Here is a 20,906-nt window from a genome sequence, read left to right on the forward strand (position 1 = left end):
GCTGCACGTGGAGGTTTGCGAAAGCCCCCGGTCCCCCCCTTGCCTGGTGCCGGCAGCCCCTCCACGTGCCCCGACTCCACGTGAGCCTGTGGAGGCATCTGGGGGGGGGACACGTGCCAGAGCCACCCCTGCCTCTGGGGAGCACATATGGCCCCGGCAGACAGCTCTCCAACTCAAGGAAGCTCGGGAGGAGTGGTAATGAAGGGAATAAATGCTGGCACTCAGGAAGAAAAAAAAAAAAAATGTTATTTTGTTGTGCGGAAGATACTTGTGAGCGATACTGCCTGTTATTACCAACTGCGTTTTTCTGAAATAGATTTGCCTTCTCCAGGCAAGAATGAAGTGAGGCGAAGAAGTCAGCTCAGTTCTGCAAAGCCCCAAATCTTGCACAGCCTGACCCAAGCTTAGGCAAAACTGCCCCCAGATTTGGTAATGCGAATATAGCAGGAGTTCTCAACAGCACTATGCTGAAGCAGGAACCGCGGATTATTTTGAAGAGAGGAGGAAATGAGTTTTAAAGGGAATTTTTAGATCTTGCCCAGAACACCCTCGGTAGCCCCTGCTTTTTGTTGTCGCTTTTTTTTTTTAAGCCTAGCTGTCATAGGCCATATCTTCAATACACCACCACTCAAACTACTTCTCTGATTCTGAATCCCGAGTGAACGGAAACGCATGGCCCCTTGCATGAAAACAAATTGCTATGAAGGGGGAAACTAAAGATTAGCACTAATGCACATGCTTTAGGTTTCAACCCCAAATTCAGTTAATATAAAACCTGTTATATTTCTCCAAAACCTAACGGATGAAACCTCAATCAATAGATATCTGAGGAAGCAGGATAAGATCAATAACAGAGCTAATTTTGCAGAATTAAGGAGCAACATGAAGATTTTTAACGAGGAAGCAGACACCTTTGCAATAACTGCACTATGATATGTTGCCTAGCAACAAGATATAAAAATGATGTATAACGCCAGTAACTTCTTTCACATATGAAAACAGCACCCTACCAAGACAGCTTCATAATGTACTCTTACAAACTAAAAATCCATAGAGACCATTAAAGCCTCCATCTTCTGTAATATACTCTGTTAAACAATCATGTGTTTTTGTTAATGCAGTAAAACACTGAATTTATTTAATCATTACCCAATGATACATCAGCAGCAGCAAGCAGGAATGTTTCTATTTTAAGCCTGCAGAATCCATCCCAGTCCACATCGCACTTTGACGGAGAACAAATGCAATGAGCCAGACCGGTGCAACACCCGGGATGGCTGGGGGGGAGAGGGATCATGGTTGCTCACGGGGATGAATTAAAATCATCCTCTGTCTGATAAAAAATAGCATTATTGGAATGCATGGGAATGCATTTATTGCTTTTAACCATTTTTTTCTATGGCTTGTAGCTTAACACAATGTGTCTCCTGGGGTACCTCCTGCTTCCCAGCTCCGGAATGGGAAAGGTGAGGAGGGTGGCATGGTGTGCCAAAAAGTGGGTCGTTACTGAATAACGTCTGCTAGAGGTAGTACTGTAGGGACGGCTCGGCAGGACGAGGGGAAGGAGAGGAGCATCGGAGGGCGAGCTGCCGGGTGCTGGTGGGGCCATCTGCAGCCTGGGCAGTGGGGGGAGCAGCTGGCAGCGGCACCCCAGCCCCGAGCGGGAGCAGAGGCAGCGCTCGCCAGCCCAATTACGAAAGATGGTCCGCAGCCAAAACACAAGCCCTGCAGCCAGAGGGCCATGCCAAGACACCAGGTCTCCATCTCTAGGAAGGCTTGCGGGGGAACGGAGCGAGTGGGGAGGAGTGCCCCGCGCCCTGGGGAGGCTCCGGCACTTTCCCTCTGAGGCATATCACCCAGCAAAAAGAGCGGCCTTAGCAGAAGAACACGGCGGTAAAACCAGGCCAGAATAACCCAAAGTTAACCTGGGTTAAGTTGTTGGGAAATCATCTTAGATGCGGCTGGGAGTAACTGGGGTCTGGCTTGCCCAGGTCAGCAGTACAAAGAGAGGAAAAAAAGAGACTTTGCTTATCTGCTGGGAGGGGGCACTGGGCTCGGGTTATCACCTCGCGTTGCTCCTGCACAGGTTAGCTGTGAAACAGCCCTGCAACCCAGCAGCAGCATGGCTCCTGTGGGAGAAGTCCCCCTCTCACCCACTGGCCCAGCCCTCCCTCAGGTCCCTGGAGGTCCCGTCCCTGTCCCTGGAGAGTCTCCCCGCCTCTCCTTTTTGAGAGTTGTGTGCTGAATATTTCCAGACTGTGATACCCACAGATTATCTGAGGTACATGTTATATATGTCTGGCAATGAAGCAGATGAACACAGCACTTAATCCTTCGCTGATCTCATGCCTTGAATTTTAATCTTTTCTCTGCCACTGACTTGCTTTTTTACCTTGAGCAAACCACAACAGCTCTCTGTATCTCAGCCCACCCATCTGTTCAAACGTATCTGGCGATGTGACCCTCTCTGGCTGACCCACATTTTATGGGATGGCTGAGAGTCTGCATTAACACGTGATTAGATACTAGGACACTTTCAGATGAAAACAATAACCGTGTTGTTGCACAAAATAAGCATAAAGCTTCCTTGCATTGAACTGTTGAAAGCATTAAATATATATAAAGGATCATATATTCCACAAGCACGGCAACACCAACCAGAACCAAAATCCAAATCATTGGGATTTCAGTGCTGGGAGTGCGGTGAAATAGAGGATCCCAGGTTTTGTTAGGAGCAGACTACAGAGACTAAGCCATTGAACCCGGATCCTGGGTAAGTAGGGAGAGGGTGACATAGATAGAGGGGAACAGAAATGGGCACAATCCTGCCCAACTGCCACAATAATTTCTGCTGCAAGCCTTTGAAGGCGAAGTGCTGAGAGAAATTATAAAGTCCCATTCTTCATGTAGTACCGGGGACCTGCAAAAGTCCAATGTCAGGAGACAAATATGATCAAAGAGAAGCTTGTGCGGTTTTCTTTAATCTAAGTGAAGGCCAACTTTTGAACTCCAACAGAGAATTTCACTGTAAAGGTATTATTCTAGGCAGTTATGTGGATTAAAGGTAACTGGAAAGATGGAGACATTGGCAAGATATAGAAAAATATATAAATATGTAAATGCATAAAGGGAAGTCAAGTGTGACTCCCTTTCCTAATTGCCTAACATGATTCCCACTAGATGCATAAATTACAGCTCCTATTAACAGCACTATGAATAATAATCAGTTTACTTTCTGGCTTGTATCTAAATATACTTTCTATATGATTTCATCTTTTATTCAGCTGTTTAAAAGCAGAACATCTAATTACAGTTCCTATTAGTCTACATTAATTTTTTTTTTTCCACAGAGCATGTGTGATGACTGATTTTCTAAAAACAGACAGAATTTTTTAGCATATGGAAAAATCATGTTATTATTAATACATTCCCACATGACTCTACATTTCAATTCCCTTAATTATTTAGTCATTGCTGATTATGTCTTTTCACAATTCATTATCCCATTTCCTGCAACGTGGGCATTTTATTCATTAAGTGTCAAAATGAAGGGCCTGACCTCCAGGAAGATAATCAGGAAATAAGTGGCAGATATAAAAGGTCTGGGTTTCCCTTAAGTGCTCACTTATTTCAGTAGCTATGCCATGTTTTTAGTAAGCGGTGACAGAAACGAACTGTTGTTGGTAATTGCAGAAAGGCGCGGGGCTGCCAGTCTGCACGAGCTCTGTTTTTCCCAACGCGTGCTGCTCGCATCAGCTGACGGTTTCTGCTGCGCGGTGACAAGAATGGTGCGGCGTGACGGCAAAGCGCTATCGCTTATTGTGTAACGGCACAGAGTAACGCTGCTTTTCAAATATTTAGTGGCGGGGAGCACGGATGGTAGAGAGGTTGGTCGGCATTCCGCTACTCGGGTCGACCTCAGGAGTGGGGATTTTGCAGGCTCTCGTCAGCCTCAGGTGGCTCCTGCTCCCCAGGAAACCTGCAGCCCACACTAAATTTCAGGAGCGAACACTGCCCACTCCCTCCTGTTGAAGCCGGACCTCTGGCGAGGCAGAAAAGCCCAAGCCAGCAGCCCGGGAGGCACGACGAAGGGTCACGCTTCCAGCCTAAGGGTTGCACCATGGGGCTGGAGAGGGACAGCTCCGGGGGGGTTCAGGCCAGGCGTTGCCCTTCAGGTGTTCACCGGACCTAAACCAGGTCCACACTGCGCCCAGACACAGAAGCACATGCCTCCAGACTTCTGCACAAGCCTAGCCTCAGCCCCCAATGGGCATATCCGTGCCTTACAAACCAACCGCTGATGGAGAAGCACCTCCCTGTGTAAGCATCGCTCCCTGGCTTCCCACGGCTGCTGCTGAGCTGACCCATGCCAAGCTGAAGGAGCTCAGCAGGCAGGTGCGTCCCTTCCAGATTTTAAAAGCCGACAATGTGAAGAACAGGGATGTGACATCAGTGCACCTCTCGTCTCTTCCCTCTGCCACAGATTTTCGTCAAATTCTGTCACAGCAAAAATAGTATCATAACACAACCAAATCACAATTATTCAGCACACACTCACAGACAGTAACAATTAAAGTAAGAATGTGAAGATGATTTAATTAGCCTGAATAGCTGCTAATAACGCGCCTGTTAATTTTTCAAAGTGGTGACTAAGTGTTTCCGGTATTTTTAATATACAATGCATACATACGGATATCCTCATGTGTGTGCGTGCATATCTATAAAATGCATATACCATGTTTTATTTATGGGATTTCTATGAGCAAAACTTAATTTGAAAAGCTTTAATCGACATTACATTAATAGACAGCAGTTTCCTAAATAGCCTCATAGCTAGACAAATACTTTGCCTAATGCCATTTCATTTTCTGCCAGCTGCATGTGATTTGCTTTTGATCTGGCACGCGCTTCGTTATACATTATTAAAGAGCCAATCAGCGTGCCCCTGGAGTTAGCATCCTGCCCCCTGCTTATTTTTTAACAAATTTCCTCTTTTCTTTCGTACCACAGTGATTAATCATTTCAGCTAACGGCGGCACTGTTTATGATCTGAGTCAGTGACTTCAGACCATCTTAATCTTCTGTTAGGCAGGTTTTAATGTGCTGGGAATTTACTTACAAGCTTTTATTTATAGCACAGTATGCTCTCAATTTCATACAACAACAAAACCAAAACCCTGCAAATAACATTCGAGTTCTGCTTTTAATGTTTCTGATGAACTTTTATGGGAAGGAAAAGCCCAACGAAACTATGAAACAGAAGCTGAAAAGGCAGCGTGATAAATGCTTATTTTTCAAAATAAGCATGGTTTTTATCCAGTTGTCTAGAGAGAACCTGTTGCCTTCCAATGTCTCTCTGCAATCAGATCGTTTCTGGTCTGGGTTATTTTGTACCCTCTGGTTGTCTGCAACAGTGCTTTTAGATGACTCGCTTATTAAAGCAGAGTCCACTGGGGCTTCTAAAGTCCTTACTTGCAGCATCCTTATTTGCAGCATGGTTGGCAGAGAAGCAGCTTTGATTCTGTTAATATTACAACTATTTCCAGCTAACTTTAAGATCTATGCTGAAATGGCTGACCTCTTTTCTATGTTATAACAGCAGTTCAAAAGACTCTTTTATTAAGCCAAGTGCCTGACCATTATTGTTTTTTATTGTGCTGTAGTTTTGTCTAATATTAAGGGAAATGATTTGAGGGGAGAGATAAAGCACCAAATGGATTTAGTTATCAAAAACTTTATGGTATCTTAGCTTGCTGCAGGAGTAGTCTGAATAGATTTTTTGGGAGGATTTTTATTCTTTTCTAAGCAAAAATTATATACCCATTACAATGCTCTCCATCACATGGGCAGTGCCAAGGACTACAGGCTGGAGATCGTAAGTCTGCTTAAACAGATACTGAGCAAGGCAGAGAGACAAAGCATCTACTGAGCCCAGCCAGGATGACACAGAAATGAGGGTCAGGAACTGCCATACCACTTCCCCAGAGTATCCCCTTTAGGGCCACCCTATGGAATTCTGTATTTCTAATGCCTCTAGATTTTCTCTTTTGTTTCCTTTTTGCATCATAATGAACAAACCCCCAGACTTTTCTACATGGGAGAAATAATAGGCAACATCTAAACTTTGGCATAAGGGTGGGCACAGCAGCAAAGGCTGCACACACATTTTAGGAGATTCGTGGTCTATGATACAGGTTGACAACTGCACTGCTCTGGGGAGCGAGGAGACTGAGCTCCTTCTGGTCCTCTGGGATGCAGAAGAGATATGTAGGAGCCAGGATCCACCTGCGTCCTGCCACTGGTTACTTCTCCAATATGTTTCCTATTTACCATTTCCCAACAACAAACTTTAATCCCTCTTAGATTTAGTGAAAAAAAAATAAAAAAATTCATTGTCCATTTCAGCAAATCGACTGGGATCCTTCTGAAGTCAGTGAGGAGAGAGGCATCTTCAGAGGACAATTTGTCCCATCATTTCTCCCATGACTACCCAGGGAGATAAAATTCATACCTTAGATTAGATACCTATCTTCAAATAACTACAACAAGGTGAGATAAATTCCATCTCAAATCATCATGTAACATTCACGCAGTAGACAACATCTTATTTTAAATGCCCTCTCTTACTTTAGACTTCGGTAAACCTGTATAATTTAACATGTTATGCTTAGAACAAGGAACATGTTAGCGACTTCACTTTTACAAATTTAATAGAAAACTATCAACTTGTGTAGAACCAGCGAGATGAGTAATAAATGTTACAAGAACAGCTTTAGGCATTGCATATTAATAGCTGTGCTAGGATTGACTTGCAGTGCCTTGGTTCTATGATCAGCAACAAGATAATTAGTAAAATTATCCTGCAAATTCATTATCTTGATTCCTTCCACTTGTGCATTTTATTCATTACATATCAAAATGAGGAGCTTTGCCTCCAGACAGATAATCAGAATGTAAGTGTCAGACACAAAAGGTCTGAACTTTCTTTAAATATGCTTTGGTAGATGTGACCTTAAATATTCTCCATGATTCCAAGGAATTTACACTCATTATTCCAAACAGAAGAAACTCTGTAATTTTGCAGAGAAATGCAGTTGTGCATTTTTTAGGCTTTTTCACACCTTAATTCTATCTTGAGATAAATGACTTAAACACTGGATAATGCTAGAACATAACAATTTCCTTCTGGCTTAGTCTAAATTCACCTGTAGCGCTGTGCATTGCTCTCCATGCTCCTTGTCCTCCCACTGCCCCGATCCAAGAACCATCTGAACCATATTGGAACTCCCTTCAACCCATCCATCCAGGGGATTTTGAGCTGAAACTAGGGTGCGGGAAAGTTGCATGGACTGATTTATGCAGGTCTGTTGCCTTGCTGTACAGCTAGGACACAGCCGGACATGTGAGATCAGAAGTACCTCTTGATTACCACCAGTTTAGAGTCAGATAGAGAGCAATGTTCTCCTAAACAAAGTATTTCATTTTTCAGATCCTTATAAAATGTTTTACATATTAGATCTGCGAGGAGCTTCATGCATCCCTCCTGCTCGGAACTAATGCACAGAGTTTAGCTGTCAATGCTGTGTCTGGTTTGCAACGGGTGCTCAAACCGGCTGCGTCTGACTTTGAACTCGGGGCTAGGTGCCTGCTCCTTCTAGGCTCTCGGAGGAGTCAGCGGACAAGAGCAGGCAGCAGCATGAAGGTGATTCACAGCAGGAGCCTGACTTGTTGCACACCAGAAAAATAGTGCAGTGCTTGGCTGGACTGACCCTGCAGCCGTCTGGATTCTGAAACAGCAACAGAGCAGTGGAGAGATGAGCGGACGTGAGCTGGAGAGGAATGGCTGGGGCGGATGGGTGTATGATCAGCTACATTTTCTATTTTACCTCTGCTGGCTTCAGCATTTAATTCTCCTTATCTTCACCTCGCAGAACACTCCATTTTCATATACCTTAACACACTTTAAGTTGTAGGATTCTTAAAGTGCTTTTATTTTGGGATATGAGCTTTGTAAAAATGCATCTGCCAAGCCAACAATGCTTTAAAATCCTTGCTTTGTTTTATAAAAGACACCTAAGTTTCTACTTGACTTGATTCTATTATTGCTGCAGGAAAACTCATGTGTAGGGTGAGACATGCCCTTAAAATTTCTGTAAGGGCAGTATATTTTGTGGAAGAGTTGAGGTAACATTGCAATGGAACATCTAATTATGGTTCTACTATAATTAGGTACCTCTCGCTGGCCCCACATCCTGCGTGGTACCTAGGATGTACTCTGCAATGATTACCAATCCCATGGCTCTTGGCCGAAACACAGGGCCTCGAACAGACGGAACAAGGTGCATCATGGATCAGCCCATTTCTGCATGCATTGAGCTTGCTAGTACTCCCATACACTATTTAGCTGGCATGGCATTTTCAGTGCCATATGAATTTTGAATTAGCATCTGCCAAGTGAAGCGTGTGAGAAGGGACATTCTCAAGCTGGATTCACAGCCTTACACATCCGCAAAGCTGCTGCAGCCAGAAACGCTGCCAGCGGCTACGTGAGACTACCCAAAGCACAGGCATCCCTGGGCAGGCTGGCTCCTTCCCTGGCATCACGTGTTCAAGAGATGGGACACCAAAACCAAAGACTCCAGGTCCGTCTCCGTCTCCGCTGAGAACTCCCTCCACCTGTCTGTCCAACCTGTGTGGTTTCAGCTGGCAAAGACGGACAGAGAGAGAGGGGTAAAAAAGCAGACTCCTGTTGGTTTGTTTTAAATCAGAACTCACTGAAATTGAAAAAAAAAAAAAAAAAAAAAAAAAAAAAGAAGAAAGAAGAAAAAGAATAATCCATGAAAGGTTTAGATGACAAGATATGGAAAGGTACATACACCACAGAAACAATAACTGATAGGGAACATCCTTTACAGAAGGGAATGTTTGATGATTTGGGGAATCTGCCTATGTATGATTTATTAATTCCTTATGGCTGTTTTTTACTATGTAATGCTTTATACTCCGTGTGTTAAGAAGACAAGGAAAAGAAGTTAATGTCTGTCCACGAAAAGGTCGATAGCTAAAGATTATCAGCACCTGAATAGATCTTACCCAAGGAAAACAAAAGGTTAAGAGCCATTTTTCAACTCTGCCTCTCCACAGGGATCTAGATTTTGATAGCGGAAAATCCCAGACAAGAGAAAAAAGATATCAGATACTAATCCTGGGTCTTAAAAAAAATCACAGAGCCTAAGTGACTCCTGTGAGACTTCAAGGGCCCAGAGACAAAGGCAGCTTGTTTAGGAGAAGAGAGCCCGGGGGCAGCTCTCTGAGCTGGGAGACACCAGGGAGGATGAAAGCCGCTGCTGCCCGGGAGGGGAGGGAGAGGGAAAGCCAGGCTGAGCCTGGAAGCCAGGGTGGAAATGTCATCTTCAGATGCAAGGGAGCTGAGGAGTGGCAGCAAAAAAACGATGGGGAAATTTAGACCGGGCAAATCACGCGGATCTTTTATTGCTTTGTCTAGAGATGCATGCTGCTTCTCCAGCTAATGGGGAAAAGCCCCAACCATCTATTTTTTTTGGAACGGCTGCAGAACTCGCACTGGTCACGTAGCCTGGAAAACGTGACATATACGGCAAATTTGGGTAGCCTCCTCAGAGTAAGGGAAGCTTGCATGCCTGTTGGCCCTGTGTGGCGGCACCAAACACAGCAGGCTGAAGTCTGTCCATCTGCTTGGGAAAAGTCTGAAGTGCCTGGAAAAGCAAAATCGAGCTCAGGCCCCTGATCCCAGGAAAAAAAAATTTCTTCAAGCATCATCTTTCTTACAGTGTGAGGCTGCTGCAGCTACCAGCTTCCCCATCTGAGGAACAAGAGAAGGAACCAGCTGCCACGGCAGCAACTATATTTAGCAGTCTATTCTGCTACTGATGCATATATACCTGGTTCCTATTGACTGTAATGAGAATTATTCTGACAAACCACAAGGAGAATTGGCCTTTTAGGGTTCAGATCGTACTAACGAAATGTCTAAGGAAAATTACCCTCTTTTTGTCCATGCTAAATTATTCCAGCTTTTCATTAATACTCATTAGGTTTCTAAGGATTGGCATTTTTAGCAAAAAAATAGTTTTCGTTGACACAAAAAAGCTACCCAGATAAATGAAGAAAATGTTTACTCAATTTAATAGGCATAATTTTCTCATTTGGTGCTCAATTCAACATCAGGATCTGAAGTCAACAAAGGTTGGATCAGGGTCTACAATTTTTTTAATTGGCCTCTTCTCATTTACACTGGAATATGTTGAAAAATCAGGGCTATAATGAACCATTACATATGCATACATGCAATGCTAGGAAAATTAATAATGTCTTGAATTTGCTCAGTATTTATTCAGCATTCATGAGTAAATAACAAATAACTTGATAATATTAATGAAAAAAAAAAGCCTGTGGAAAACCCACACAGCTGGAAAGAAACTTTTTTACTGCGTGAAGCCCACTTTCTCTCCCACCAAGCTATTGTCATTACTCTGAATAACTTTTTCTCCCCCAAGGGAAAAGTGACAGGCTTGCAATTTCTATATAAAATTGCATGGTTTTTAACTGAAGTTTGTATGTAAGCCCTTTTATGTCTGGGTGACTTTAAGTGTAGTCAATATTATCGCAAAGGATACATATTTTTTTATTGAAATTAATTCTGTTGGCAAAAACTAAGTTTTCAGAAAATACCAGAAATGTGATGATTTATCACCATCTTCATTAGAACCTGTACAGTGGTACTGTTTGGACGACTGAGTCAGAATCCCATCATTTAAGGCAACATCAATAATTTGTACATGAAATAATTGGGTCTTTTCCAAGTACCTCACTTACAAAGCACAACTGATAGCATTTTACTTCCTAAGCTGCTAAATCCAAATAATTCTAGGAATGACACAATGCTCCATACACAGTAAATGGCATTTAGCACTAATCATAAAGGACAGATACTATGGCATTTTGGTTGGTGAAAACTTGATCAGTATTCAGTCTGTTTCTCTTAAAATATTCTATTACGCACTTTGCGTCCTGCTGACAAATGACTGTGTATGTTCTTGTCTTTCCTTCAAAGACAGTTTTTACCTTTCACATTTTCAAAGGAAAAACCCAACCCAGTATGTCCCAAGGGCAACAAACTACATTGGCAAAAAGATGCCAAAATATATAGAATAAAAAAATGCTAGAGATTTTCAATCACAATTTTTGCAGTGTGGCTAGTACTGTATTCTCCAAGGTCTTTTGAGTTTTTTGCCCAGCATGTTGTATAGAAAAGTTAGACCACACCTCTCCAAACCCACCGAGAGCACCCACATACCTGAGCGCTGGCCCACAACTGTGCATATCATTACATCACTCACACCAGCACCGTCAACTCTTGCAGAGAAAATCCCTGCGTGCCCAGGGGCCTCTCCTGACCGGCAGCGTGGGTGAAGCCCACTCTGCGTCGTGGCTGTAAGAGAGTTTAGCTCTTTGGACATGAGCCATGCTATGCTGATTGGCCTCAGGGTAAGAGAACAGTTATTAGTCCGTTTTACTTATTAGTATAGACATTGCAATAGAATATTCTTGAAAGCGATTTAATTTCCTTTTAGCAGACTCCTCTTTTCTCCCACAATTTCCTTTCTGCCAAGTGAAGCTAACTGCTAACTCATGTGTTGCTCCTAAATACGATTAAATAAGATTAACAAAAGAATATTTGTCTCAGCTGCCAGATGAGGAAAGCCGCCTCTCTCAGACATAAACAGAGAGCTCACGCTTCCTGGGTCAGACCGAAATGTGACAGTGGTGGGAGAGTTCCCACTGATCATCTCCAGTTGTGGAAAATCAGGCACCACAGAGGAATTTCCTAGATGTAAGAGCAAGTCTACTGAAAATATTAGTGTATGAGACAGGAAAAGGTGTGCAGCCGAAGTGCATGCGTGACGTCAGCCACTGAAACCCACAACTCGATCTAATGCAGGTTTTCAGAGGCACATGTTAAGGTGGGGATGGCAGTAGGTCTGTCACCCTGTGGGCTCACAGGGCAAAGCAGGGCTGCGTCCTTGGGCGCCGGGGACTGTGGGGCAATGATTGCCCGGCTCTGCAGCCACAGTCCAGAGCACAGGCACGCTACGGGAAGCCCGCCGTCTCTCCCTCCCCTACTCTCCAGCCTTCCCTGGAAACAAGGTGAAGAAAATGGGAATGCTAACTTGAGTGGAAAATACATCATATAAAAGCATCTTGTCACATGAGTCTGCTTCCTTAATGCCCATTTAATCAAGGAAGAAACCACTGTCACCATAGGGTTTACTGGAGGATGCCACCATCAGCTCAAGTCACACCTCCTTTGTGGTCTCACTTCGTTCTGAGTGAATCTTACCAAGGGGGTACAAAGTAGATTGTTCTTTAAAGGTGGCAGCCAAAGGCATCGAACCCTAGGCTCCCAGCAGTGCTATTACCCAAATTTTATTCTTCTTTCATTAGGACTGATAGCACAGGTCCTTTCTGGTATTAATATGCATAATTCTGTTGGCCTCAGAGGAACTGTGGCAGGGATATACAAAACGAGGATCTATCTGGCCCTTTGCCATTAATAACAAGGAATCATTTCTCTGTATTGGAACAAGATGGTGATTGTGCTGCTTTTCCAGCTTTGTGAAACACTCTAAACAGAGGGAAAAATTAGTAAGTATTTTACTGTATTATTTTTGTATAGCAGAGAGGCTGGATAATTCATTCTGGATTGTCTCTTGCTTTGTCAAATAACAGGGTGTATACACTCACTACAAAACAGCAATTTTGAAAATTAATTCCACCACATTAGCACAATAGTGTTTCACCAGCTCTTTTATACTGGCCTGCCTTTTCCTAACACACAGCCTTCGCCCATCAGCTACTTGTGTTCTAAAAAGAATATGAATCTCGTTCCTCTGTACCACCCTATTCAATTCAAAACAGATCAGATTTTGCTGTATATGAAAATGTCAGTGCCCCAGCACATGGGTGGCTAATGCCACAGAAAGTGCCTCCATGTCCTGCATCAGGACCTGGAAGACTGAAAGGCAGATTACCTTTGGGTGCCATTTGTTGCAAGTCTTATTCCCACCATAAGAGTTTCTACTTTGATCTGCTATTTCCACTCAACTCTATAGTTTGTGCTTTTTTAAGGTGATATTTTTTCAATGACACTGAGATTTATTAAGTTCAAGGTTTAAATATACAGCATACTTCAAACCTCAAAGTCCTTTGAGACACTATTTTCAACAACAGTGACAGCAGCAAAAATCCAAGTGTGACAATTTAGGGGGGCTGTCAATGTACAGGTAATTAATGGTTGGTTGACATTATGACTGTTAGTATAGTATTTTAGTGCCATTTTATGTGGTGCTCTGTACCTCAGACTCTATATGTTAAGGGCCAGAGAAGTGACGTTTACACGTGTGGGATTAACGCGTTGGCTGCGAAGGTTTATTGACAGTTGAAAACCACAATGTGGGCAATAGAAAGGATGTGCCATGCATGGTGCCCAAACCAGGAGCAGTTTCTGTTCAGATGAGCTGACAACAAGTAACAGATCACCTGCAGAGAGACTCTGATGAGCTGAGCAAGCCCAGAAAGGGACAAAAACTGTGAAAAGTGAAGAATCTCCCCCCAGCCTTTTGGATGGAGAAAGAGATAGTAAAGAGACGCTGGCTGCAGCAGACACACAGAGAAGGTCCAAGATGCCACATACAGACGGTGTATCCTGGAAGCTGCCAAGGTGTAAGGAGTCAAGGGGATGATGGTGTACACAGCTATGCCTCCTCTGCAGTCATTGCAGCTTACATGGACAAAGCCAAAATATCTTTAGCAAGCTCTGGTACTGCTGCTAATTTTTCCCTAGCAGCACAAGGTACCGTATGGACTGCTAATTCTCACTGAGAAGCTGGAGAAGGTCCAGGCAGAGCTTGCTGAAGCACCGTGGTGCTGCCATCCACACCGCTAGCGGTACCCAGGCTGGCTGGAGGAAAGCTGACCTAGGGAAATCGCTGCCGACAGCGACTGCTGTAGAAAAGATACTGTACGAACGAGCTGGATGTCACGGTGTGGTAAGAACAGCAATGTTAATCGGTGAATATTGGAGGTTGGATTAGATGGCTTGAACTATGGCTTAATGTTTCTGTGGTTCAGTGCCTCAGGTGAAATGACGTGTTTTCCAAACACTCTTGGGTATGCTTTTTCATTTATTTTAGTAGGAAAGACAAAAAGAATAATACCTAAGAAATGCAAGGAACAGTACACATCAGCCAAAATAACGCTTTAATTGCTCTGAAATTTAGGATACTGAAAGCAAAGCAGTGCTGTGAAAAAGTTCTTCTGAAAGATTGCAATGAAAACAAATGATATTTTATGCCTCTGGTAGATTTTTAATATGATTCTGACACTTTGGAGTACTTCTGTATTCAGTGAGACCGAGCAAGAAAGGTAGTGTCAGCAAACTTGCGTTGCTTCTAAGTCTCCATACCTTCTCTCTCCCCCACCGCCTCTCTTTCCCTTGAAGTTGCTGTGTTCCTCCTGAAACATTTCCAGGAGCTTCCCACCGGGCTCAGTCACAAAAGCCAATCTGAATTTCCCCACGAAGGTGCTGTGCCGAGGGTGGCCTTCTCACCTCCCTCCCGAAGTAGCCCAGTAATTTCCTTCCAGCGGCGAGACTGCAATAAAACGCTCTGCTAGCGCAGAGGTAGCTATTGCACGAGCGCCGTGCAGCAACGTGGGTCTCCCTCCAACTGTAGGCTTTTCCCTCTGCTTTGGAAAGCAAGAGGAGTGATTAGAAATATACTGCTGATTACCATATTTCTGTTCTGTAATGCTTCACATGTCCGGCTCCACCAGGAGCTTAACTGCAGCCAGTGGGATCTTACAGTCATTAACATTTACAAGGCAGCAGTTCACAGTTGCTGAACTAACAACCTACCTCTAAGAAACTGATTTTTCTCCCCTCTAAGTATTGACACGTGCTCTACTGACTGTGATGCTTATTCACAGTGACAGTCTGTTTGGTAGGATTTTGTGTTTTCACAGGATTTGTCTTGTGCAGACAGTTTCTAATTTACCTCTGCTCTTGTTTTAATTCAATCAGCTGATGGAGTGCAGCTGATCTCACGGCACATATGGCTGCTCAGGTTTGAAAAAAAACCCTGAATATTTGATGGGTTGATCCTTAATGCTTTCTGCTAAAGAATTAGCAAGCCTGCTAATGAGCCAAGGGATCCCAAGTGGGGAAGGGGAAAAATACAGAATTAGATTTTGTTTTCATTCAGTTTTTTACGCTGCTCAAATAAGCAGCACTGTGCTTTACACACTCTGATTAGTTTCACAGGGTAGAGAGATTCAAGTAAATTACTCATCAAAGCCATCACACTTAAAACGTCACGTTTTCATAAGCGGGTGTCCTGTGGCCACGGGAAGTCACAGCCTATTTGTAAGGGCACCTGCGGGTCCTCACCCCCGGGGCAGGAGGCTAGCGGCACCAAGCAGCGCTGTCCTTCACTGGGAGGGATGTTCGCAGCTAGCGTCTCAGTCCTTTCACTGCCTCCCCAACTGCTTTCTCTATCTTCCCTGAAAGAAACTTATCTGTCCTCCACGCCACACCCCATCCTGCCTCCCCACTGCTCCACGCCATCCCAAAGGAGGTGGCTTCTTCCGTGTTGACTTGCCATGCTTGGTCTTCCTCCAGCCCTTTCTCTGCATTCTTGTTGCTCCACCAGCTTCCCGTTGTGTCCACATCCTGCAGCCAAACACTGTTTGCAGGCCAAACATTCAAACTACGTCCGCCTCTCCCCAGTTCAACGACGCCTCTCGTGTCAACACAAAACAACCCGGGGAATTCACAGGGAACATCTTCAATAATTAAAAGCTCAGTTTGCCTGTGGGTTTCCTTTCAACAAAGCTACTGCAACTCTAGGAAATCGCAGCTAAGACTGTAAGAATAGCCAGATCAATCTCCAACCACTTATCTTACAAAGCAAGAACAGCCTGCACTCGACACAATCCCTTTTTCCTTAAATCCATAGCAAATATACTCAGAATGCATCCGATATTGGTTGCAACAGTTAACTTAGTGGAGAGGCAGGACTCTTGCTGCTCCCATTTTTCACAGGTAGTTCAGCAAAATAAATGTTTACTCCAAACCCCACCACTCATAACAAAATACACAGTTCCACGCACTAATAAAATCAAATAGAAATCAGCCCAAATTCCTAATCTTGCTTAGCAAGCCTGTGTTTTAGCAAGGAGGTGAATAGGTTGGCTTTGGTGGTATCTCAAGAACTCAGGTAGTAACTGGTCCGGGCGTGGAGGAATAAAGGATATTTGTGTACTCTTAACTCTTCTGCTTCACAGTGTTCTACCATGTCTTCCACCAACAATGCAAAAGCTTACACGGAATTGCCTTTTACAGCTACTGTCAAGTAATGAGGCTTTTTTCTCTTGATTTGACATTACATCTGTAACTTGGTCTTCCTGGAGTTACTTACATCGAAGGTTCTCTTAGAAGTTTCTCTATCCTCGACGTGCGTGCCTGCAGCTGGACAAAGAAGCCACTACACTTTGAAGAAGTTGCTATAAATTAGTGCATGGGGTTAGATGAGGTTCAGGATTCCTGCAGTGATTATAAACTCAGCAGGAGTCCTTACAACAGCTCCGATCTCAACAGGGTTACTGTCTTGTTAATCAACCTCCTTCAGGACTGGAAGCAGTTCTGCATCTCAGTTCTTGGGGGCTTTCTCTGGAAGCTACAGTTTCCTGCAGAAGGATCTGTCAATTTACAAAGTCTACAAAGCTCCGATACATTTAGTAAAACAACATCAAAAAAGGCTAGACTTAAGCCATGGCACCCTGCGTTGCACCAGACAGCATAAATACTATAAATTCTTGTCACAGTTAGTGCAAAATAAGATCTGGTGATTTTAAAGCTATGACTAAAGTGATTTTGCAGCCCAGGTCCAGATATTAGCTCTGGCCATGTCCTCAAACCAGAGGGTGACAAGATCTGTGCACAAACCAACACGTACCTCCTCTCACCTGCTGGGGGAAGGAAACACAGGGAGGCAGAATGAGCAGATTTGGGGCACACTTTCTACTGCCCTTGGTCTTGACTGGGGAGACACGGACATGCTGTGGAAGTACCTATCCATTGGAAAAGCCACAGCCTGACCTGTGCAGGGAACACACTGTCTAGAAAGAGAGGATGTTTTCTGCTTTGTGTTGTGCAAGAGACAGCTAAAATAGGGTGCAATGGTCCTTAAAAAGATAAATATTAAGCATCATCTTCCTTTTGCTGATGCTCCATACAGTAGGGTGGCCCTTATAATAAACACATTTCAGTGCACCAGCCCTCTTTTCTGAGGGGAACACAAGGATTGCAGCTCCTGTGGCTTTTCATTGTTTGCCTTTGGGCACCCAGATGGGAACTGCATATATTCTGTCTGAAAAGTAGCTAAACTTTGGCTTTACTATGTAAATATGAGTCAACAGCGTATGCTGGCAGCCAAAAGGGCCAACAATGTTTTGGGATGCATCAAGCACAGCATAGCCAGCTGGTCGAGGGAGGTGATTATCTCCCTCTACACCACACTGGTGTGGCCCCATCTCAAGTACTGTGTGCAGTTTTGGGTGCCTCAATATAAGAAGGACATCGAACTGTTAGTGTGTCCAGAGGAGGGCAACCAACATGGTCAAAGGCCTCAAGGGCAAGACTTACGAGGAGCAGCTGAGGTCACTTTGTTCAGCTTGGAGAAGAGAAGGCTGAGGGATGACCTCATTGCAGTCCACACCTTTCCAAGGGGGGCAGCGGAGGGGGACTGCTGATCTCCTCTCTCTGGTGATCAGCAACAGGACACGAGGAAATGGAATGAAGCTGCATCAGGGGAAGTTGAGGTTGGACATTGGGAAAAGGTTCTGACTGAGAGGGTGGTCGGTCACTGGAACAGGCTCCCCAGAGAAGCGGTCATGGCACCAATTTTGTCAGAGTTCAAGGAGAGTCTGGATGACGCTCTTAGTCATATGGTTTAGTTTTAGGTAGTCCTGCAAGGAGCAGGGAGTTGGACTTGATGATCCTTATGAGTCCCTTCCAACCTGAGATATTCTATGATTCTATGAATAGCACCTCCAACAAAAACCATGGAAATGACATTCCTTATAAGCAATCTGTTTCAGAAACCCAGAAAATCTGTGTTAAAACTGAATGGATTTGTGCAGGACAAAAAGAGTGCACGGTGAGGGCTGGAAAAGTCTGGACACCAGTAATTTACGAAGTGAGGAGCAATGGCACATTATTACTGTTGCTGTTTTCACTAATTATCAGTAACAACTACCACTCCTGACCTGGATTTGTATTGCGAGAGTACCTAAGCACTGCTTTTGTACTGCACAGCAGTTCTCTGACAAAGTTCACTTTTCAGGACAAAAGAGAGGAGATGGATACATCCGACCTGACTGGGTACTACAAGGGACAAATGGGGGACACTGTTCAGGCATGAGAAACAGTGGTATAGCCCTGACATCACCACTGTTTTTCCACAGTCCTTGTGGAAAAGGTGGCTTTTAAGAGAGAATCTGAAGTTAAGTATGGAGCTAATTGGGAGAGTGTTCAAGGCTCTTCCTAGCTCTGATGGGAAACATGGGAGAAATTAATTGATGTAAAACTTAGCAACATTGTGACCTAGGCTGGCATCACCAAGTAAGCTAAAGCGGGAGCTAACATGTTAGCACGGACTGGTAGACTTGAGGCATTAAAATCAGAGACAAATAGCTGTACTTGATGTGATACAGAAGGAGATGACAGTGGTGAGATGTAAAGACAAATGTCTTCGGGCAAGATGTCAAGCTAGGAAAATGATCTGCGCAGCAGCATGAATGGAGGTGGGTAACATTGCATTTGTCAAAACCAAGGAACGGATGTTGCAGCAATCAAGGTATGTAATGAGAATTTGGACCCGAGACTTCCACCTCTGTAAATAAAGAGCTTCAGCTGGAAATGCTATAGAGTAACAGTCTGCCAGACTTACATGTAATCTTAGACACAGAGACAAAGGGGAAGTTCAGAGTAGAAAGTGATACCCAGGTTGCAGACCTGGAGGATGGGCAGAGGTTACCCATGATGACTGAGTATTCATGTGACGACAAGAGCTAGGGGATGAAAACAGTACGCTCTCCGTTTCAGCCATGCTAAGCCTCAGCAGATAGCCAGATACTGATGCAAAGAATGGCTTTTGAGCTGTGGGTTGTTTTATTCAGTTTTTAAGAAAAGTGAAAGAATTTGTGAATAAATCCTTACAAACAAAAGGGTCCTATCCATCCAAGGATATCCTGAACGCTTCATCATGAAGCCTCACAAAAATATTTCTTGAGGAACGTTCCCAAGGGAAAAAAAAGAGAGAGCAGCAGCTGTGTTCACTGGTTTCGAGATGTACCTTACCATCCCTAGCCATACAGTGCATTTTTCTTCTCAGCTGGAGCCTCTTACATATCCATGTTCCGCTGCGTGGAAGGAACCATGTCTCTTCCACATTTTTTGCCTACTTGCACAAGCCAGGTTGCACAACCTAAGGAGGAAGACCAGCTTCATGACTGTTCATTTTAAAAGCCTTGCATAAAAAAGGGGTGACTGAGCCTCACATCAAATCACATACTTAGTGCCTCGTGAAAAACGTAAAAAGCTCTCATGAATCATACTATCTGCTACTAATTTGTAACAAAAGAGCAGGAACTGAGGCTGAGGCTTCTTGAATATGCAGTTCAGTCCTACAAAAGCCTACTTTGTAAATGCTCAGTAAAAGCTCTGCCAGTGCATTCATAAGCAATACATCATCACCACCTTTTGATAAACTCCGTCCAGTTTAAGAATTAAAAGCTTTATTTAACATATTCAGGGGGAATGCCTTTAGAAATGCCTTTAGAAACAACAGACTTAATGCACTACTAATCTCTAAACCAAATATTTATAGCCCCATAGTTTATAAACAATCTGAAATATTTGGGTAGTGGATATCCAAGAGGTGGAAGCACACACAGTAATAGGGAGGTTTTACCATTCCATCTACCTTGTTTTGTGTTTCAATCACTATTATATCAGATTTATAAGCATTGCGAATCGGTGAATTATCAGTTTAGAAAAAGAAATTAAAAAAACATGAGTTAAAATACATGGAAATGTTCCGTTGTTTATAAATTTGTCTGCCTCAGAAAATAATCAATATCAAAGTTGATTCAAGCCAAGATCTGTCTGGATGTGTATTAATTTGCTCCATGAAAATAAACTAGAAATTACTAAGATAAAAGAAATAATAATGAAATATGGAAATAACTATGGATTTTGCACATTGTCATTATATAATGGACATAATGGACATAACGACATTACATAATGGATTCTAATTAAATCCAGGTGGAAAATGACCTTCCTAGACCTCCCTTCAAAATTAAGATTTTTGACAGTCGTGATTAATGGAAACATGCACTTTGCATGGTTTGTAAACCTGAAACATCATTGTACATTTCAGTTTATAATTTATCCCATTATCTGCTTCTGCATGCATGAAGGTCAGCTGTACTGGCACAAAGTAGCAGTGAAATCCAGAAGCTCCGGAAGGTTGTCTTCACAGATTTTTCAATTATTTTTCATGAGGAAATAATTTTGCCTACTTTTTCCTTAGAAAGATGACAATCTAAGAGAGTAATACTTTTAACAGCAGTAATTGCAATATTCTTGTTATTCTCTTGTCTTTTTAGAGTAAACAAAATGGCACTGGAAAAAAATGGGGGTTTTTAAGGATTCCTACCCGCAATATTTCTTCAATGCAGCTGTTATCTCCTGTTCCACTGTCCTGTAAACAAAATGAGAAAATAGTTTGTTTGTGTTTTAAAAA

The 20,906-nt window shown here is 43.4% G+C and overlaps 1 protein-coding gene across 1 annotated transcript in view; it reads right to left on the reverse strand.

Annotated features, from left to right (window-relative positions):
• AFF3 (ALF transcription elongation factor 3) overlaps window positions 1-20,906 on the reverse strand; it is a 330,669-nt gene that overhangs the window by 159,787 nt on the left and 149,976 nt on the right. Inside the window, exon 4 of the mRNA XM_075738011.1 lies at window positions 20,820-20,864. Coding sequence (XP_075594126.1) covers window positions 20,820-20,864 — 45 coding nt within the window. The remainder of the gene's footprint in view (window positions 1-20,819; window positions 20,865-20,906) is intronic.

Source organism: Balearica regulorum, chromosome 1 (genome assembly GCF_011004875.1).
Source record: "Balearica regulorum gibbericeps isolate bBalReg1 chromosome 1, bBalReg1.pri, whole genome shotgun sequence".
Lineage (NCBI taxonomy): Eukaryota > Metazoa > Chordata > Aves > Gruiformes > Gruidae > Balearica > Balearica regulorum.